At 46.4% G+C, this 5,077-nt stretch overlaps 1 protein-coding gene across 1 annotated transcript; it reads left to right on the forward strand.

The window, feature by feature from the left end:
- The first annotated feature begins 266 nt into the window (after positions 1–266).
- Positions 267–4,526, forward strand: LOC120976910 (protein FAR1-RELATED SEQUENCE 5-like). Its single transcript, XM_040404576.2, has 7 exons — positions 267–392; positions 502–672; positions 1,532–1,796; positions 1,887–2,577; positions 2,697–3,172; positions 3,259–3,546; positions 3,651–4,526. The coding sequence occupies exons 2-7, from the start codon at positions 566–568 to the stop codon at positions 3,897–3,899; spliced, it is 2,076 nt and encodes a 691-aa protein (XP_040260510.1). The 5' UTR covers positions 267–392; positions 502–565; the 3' UTR covers positions 3,900–4,526.
- Positions 4,527–5,077: the final 551 nt, after the last annotated feature.

Raw genomic sequence — 5,077 nt, forward strand, 5'->3', positions numbered from 1 at the left:
AGGTGTAATCGGAGAGTGAGGGCTTTTGGTGGCCGGGCTACAGGCAGGCCGCAATCTGGGTCGTTCGTTTGGGCTTTGGGATTGTGTATCAGTCATTTCACAACATGTGTGTGGCAGGCCTAGTCTGGGAAATACGGTCCGTGATACATGTAGGGGTGACTCCTCGGCCTGGACCGACAATTTGGTACAGGACCGAGATTCCGAAACAGCACATGTTTATGGGCCCAGTCAGGCATGTGGAGCAGGTAGATCCACGCGTCTGTGTTTCCTCGTCATTACCCTCTCTTCTACACAAAGCTCGCATCCAGGGCTGCTCTGTTCTTTCACACGGGCGCGCTGCGACAGCGATTCCCCACCGGCGAGATGTCGACGGACGGTCTGGAGCTTAACGGGTAGGTTATTGTTCCTTCAAGTTATTTCTCATCCTAGCCAGCCCCGCCCCCCGGTAGGATTTCTCTTTTTTGCAAATCCATTCGCTGACGGCGCTAGGTTTGACTGCAGTAACTTTGGAGCCAACATCGCCGGATTGGAGTTTGATGTGTTCCCGGTGGAATCCTAGGATTCCATGAGTGCTCCACCCATAGAGCTCGAGAAGAACGAAGAATCAGGGCTGATCAAAGATGGGCAGAGATTCGAGGTGTGCTCTGAAGCTACAAGCGGCTGGACGAGGAGGTGCGTTCTTTTCCCCCCACAAATCATGCTCCATTTCGCATCTGTTTAGCTTGCCATAGCCTGTGTGTACACCCGGGTGATAGATTTGTTGGTAGTCCAAATGAAGTAGTTATTTTTCTGATACGTCTTGTTTGATTCATCTCAGTCGTAGTGAGAGGCAAGGTGCAATGGTTTCAGATTGAACATTTATCTGGTTCGTTTGTTGGATTATAGGGATTACTGAGACGAACCTAGGATGCGCACACAATATATGTGCTGATTGGATTATAGGATGGTCTTGTGGGCCTGAGCAGCTATCATCGGATTCTAGGAAATGGGTGTTTTGTGGATTTAGGAGGCTGGAAAAATTGTAGAAAAGGTTATGCTGGACTTGAGCGTGGATTTTTTGAATTGCATATCATGCTTTCTGACGGTGTCGTATAGAATGCAGTTGGGTAGACAGAAGTCAACTATGTGCTTGGTGAGTTTAAACATGGCGTCCTATGATTAGGCAAAAGTGGGACAGGTAGCTATGCGTATGTGGGCAAAACAGTTTTGTTTTTCTTGTTCTATGATGTTCTGCTGAAAAACTATAGAGAAAAATGCTGAATGTGTATGTAAACATGTAAACACCTGCTAGAGCAGATAGGAACCAATTGGACTGATTGTGGTTGTGTGGTTTGGCTTGCGTACGTAGAGCTGGGTTTTGGTGGTGACGGCAAAATTGCTATTGCAGCAGGCAGACGGTGCCCTATTTTGTATGTCATTTCCATTGCGTGGCTTTGTCTCTATGCATGCAGTGGCCCTTGTCGATATATGTTTTTTTAAGTGTCTAATGCTAGTATGTATGCTGACTCTTGTGAATTTTACCGGGTCGCAGAGTGAGGCTAGGGAAGGTACCTGATGAGAGGGGCATGAACCCGGACAGGAAGACGGCACTTGAGCTGTCTATCCGTGCTTTTGCCGAAAAAGGTGAAGGGCATGTCGTGAGTCCAAAAATTGGCACGGAGTTTGACTCGCTGGACGAGGCGTATCAGTTCTACAACGTATATTCATGGGAAATAGGGTTCGGTATACGGCTGGCAAATAGCAGGCTGAACGTGGAAAGAACAAGATGTATGCAAGAGATTGTCTGTGCGTGTGCGGTACGTCTATGAAAAAAAAGCCATTCTTATTATGCATCCAAGTATCGATCATTTCATTGAGGTTGACAAACATCTTCTTTTCATTTTCAGGGGTCCCCGTTGAAGGAGAACAGCCGTTCTTCGAGGTGTGGTTGCAGTGCAATGATAAGGCTGCTCCGATCAAAGGATGGCGGTTGGTACATATCAGAGCACAAAGCAGGGCACAACCATCCGCTTTCCATTACATGTGGACAGAAAATGCATTGGAAGTCGCATAGGCATATAGATAGATACACCAAGGATCTTGTGAAACAGCTCAGGGATAATAATGTTGGCCTCGGAAAGGTTTTCAGCATTATTGGTAGCTTATTTGGTGTCACGGAGAATGTGCCTTTTACAAAGAGGTCGTTGAAGACATTATGCAAGAAGCTCAACAAGGAGCAGTCGGATTTTGATGCTGTCAAGACTATGAACCTGCTTGGGGAGATGAAAGCTAACGATCCAGATTTCAACTACACCGTGCAGGTCGACGAGGAGAGCCGCATAAAGACACTTATGTGGGTGACTAGTAGGGGGTGCGATCAGTACAGGTGTTTCGGAGATGCAATAACATTTGACACAACCTACAGGACAAACTTGTATGATATGCCATTTGGTCTCTTTGTCGGCGTCAACAACCACTTCCAGAGCATAATTTTCGGGGGAGCGATGATGAGAGACAAGAAAGAGGAAACATTCAAGTGGATCTTCAGGGAGTTTGTCCGTATGGTGGGTGGGAAACACCCGCAGACAATACTTACAGGTTGGTGTGCCGGAAACTGAGTTTTGTTTCCATATCAGCATTAATCATGCCATTATTCACTGCACAGTTATGATTGTCTGATCCTTTCCCCATTTTGGTTTGTTGGGTTACAAATGCAGATCAGGCACGCTCCATGGAGCTGGCAATCGAAGTAGAGCTGGCAATCGAAGTAGAGCTGCCTAATACCGTCCACCGTTGGTGCAAATGGCACGTTTTGAAAAAATCTAAGGAGTCCATGGGTGTTCTTTGGAGCAAGAACAACGAATTCAAACTGGAATTTCACAAGCTTGTCCATCACATGATCACGGAAGAAGAGTTTGAGGAGGGCTGGAGACAGATGTTGGAGAAATACTCTTTGAAGAAACATCCTTTCTTGACGCAGATATATGAGGTCAGGCATAAATGGGCGAAGCCGTACTTTAGAGGGGTGTTCTGTGCCAGGATGACAAGCACTCAACGGAGCGAGAGCGCCAACCATCTGTTGAAAGGTTACGTGCCGCCAGGGTGCCCAATGCATCTATTTCTTAAGCAGTTTCAGAAACTGCAATTTGACAGAGAGGCGGAGGAGAGTTTCCAGGAGAAGAGGACGTCCCTGGTGAGTGTGTTGCGCTTTTTTCAATAACAAAGTTTATCTTGCTTCCTTACCATGATAATCACCTCGGCTTGTGTTTCGGATCGCAGAGCGGTGTGTGCCTCCGGGTCAATCTTCCAATTGAGAGGCATGCTAGCAAAGTTTACACAAGAGCTATGTTCGAAAAGTTTGGTGAAGAATTGTATAAGTGTGGGGCGCATGTGTTGGATGAGGTGGTGCCTAGGAGGGTTTATAAGTCGACCCATGTAGAAGCGGAAAAAAGGGAGAAATGGAGCAAAGTTGAATTCAAGATAGAAGTGGATGAAGACGAGAGTTTTTTCAGTTGCGAGTGCGGTTATTTTGAACATGCTAGGATAGTGTGTTGCCATGCATTGCAGGTGTGTCTTGGTGATCAACGTACCAGTTTAATTATGTTCCATTTGCCTTGTTTGCTAGCCGAGATGCAAATCTTACAAACATCCTTTCTGTCCCCCTGTTACAGGTGATGGTGCACTTCCGATTGCAGAAAATACCACAGAAGCATATACTTAAACGATGGACGAGAGAGGCGCGTGACATTCTTCCTGATCATTTGGTGAGGTATCAGAGAGACAGAGGACCGCCAGCTAGTGACACATTCAGACACCACACAATGTACATGAAAGCGCTTGAATGTGTCGTGCTTGGAGACAGCAATATTAAGTGCTATGATGAAAGAGGTACATGCGACTATGCTTCCGCTAAGCATTGATAAAGATGGAATGGGGCTTGCAGAGAGAGAAAAACAGAAGCAGAATGCAGTGCAGAAGGGCCATGCACCAACGGAGGGCGATACTGTGATGCAAAAACTTACAGGAGACGGTGAATCCAGTTGCTCTGTTGTTGGCCTGAATGAGAAGAAGAGGCGGAGGGGGAGGCCGACAAACTGCGGGGACAAGGCTCCGTATGAGCAGCAAGTTAAGAGGTCGCGGTTTTGCACTATCTGCAGAGAGCAGGGGCACAAGTGTACAACTTGTCCCCAGCGAGGCAATTTGCCGAAAGCTCCAAGGAAGTCGCCGAAATTCACGAACTGTGGTGTCGTTGGACATTGGCGCAATACTTGCGGCACTAAGAAAACAGGCCCATTTGAGCCGAACTTCCTGTAGGCGGTCTGATTTGCCTGCATCTGTTCTGTTGATTTATCATCTGTTTTTCCGATGTTTTTCAGACTCTATGTCATGTATGCTTGAAGTGAACTCTATGATATGTGACCAGCATTACTTATTGCTGAATGTATCGTTTAGTAAATCGGCTGGTGATGATGTATGTTCAAGAAAACAACATGCGCCGTCATGGTGACTTGATTTTTCCATCTGTGTTTGGTAGAACACAAGACTAACATGGGCACAGCTAATGGCATCTCTTGCTGGTGGAGGTGGTGAGAACATGATTGTGCAATTGGATATTGCACGTGATCAGTTGGTGATTTTTGAAGGCGGAGATGGAAACAGCCGAGTTATTCTCCAATTTGCTTTGCTTTAATATTGCTTGAGTCAACAAAATGTGCAAAGAAGGCGGCGCTGTTGTCATGTTTTGATGTGACAAAAAGGCTATAGTAGGTAGTTTGCGATAGGCTGCTCCATTGCACTCTGTCACCAGGCCACAGTGGTGAGCACGCGGGCGCTGCCTTGCACATGTGTGCCCGATGTATCGAACAGGCATTCATAGCTTGCATCAGGGCGACGTGGGTGGGGGTGAGTTCAAGGCCCCATTACAAGGCATGGGCATAGAGCTGGCTTGCTTTCTTGTGGAGAAAAAAATGTTTGATGAACGGATTTAAGAGTTGAGATCTCTATTGTTGAGATAAAAAGGCAAGAAAAAAAGTGTTTATGCGATAAGAATAATCTTTTCATAATCTATGTGCGTAGTTGGACGTGGGTGATGAATTTT

This window comes from Aegilops tauschii, chromosome 3 (assembly GCF_002575655.3).
Source record: "Aegilops tauschii subsp. strangulata cultivar AL8/78 chromosome 3, Aet v6.0, whole genome shotgun sequence".
Taxonomy (NCBI): domain Eukaryota; kingdom Viridiplantae; phylum Streptophyta; class Magnoliopsida; order Poales; family Poaceae; genus Aegilops; species Aegilops tauschii.

Bases quoted from the DNA above. Each gene is read 5' to 3' on its own strand.
- LOC120976910 (XM_040404576.2), top strand. From the start codon at position 566: ATGAGTGCTCCACCCATAGAGCTCGAGAAGAACGAAGAATCAGGGCTG. The intron at 2,578-2,696 runs GTTGGTGTGCCG...TTACAAATGCAG, and splicing joins CCCGCAGACAATACTTACAG to ATCAGGCACGCTCCATGGAG. The intron at 3,547-3,650 runs GTGTGTCTTGGT...CCCCTGTTACAG, and splicing joins TGTGTTGCCATGCATTGCAG to GTGATGGTGCACTTCCGATT.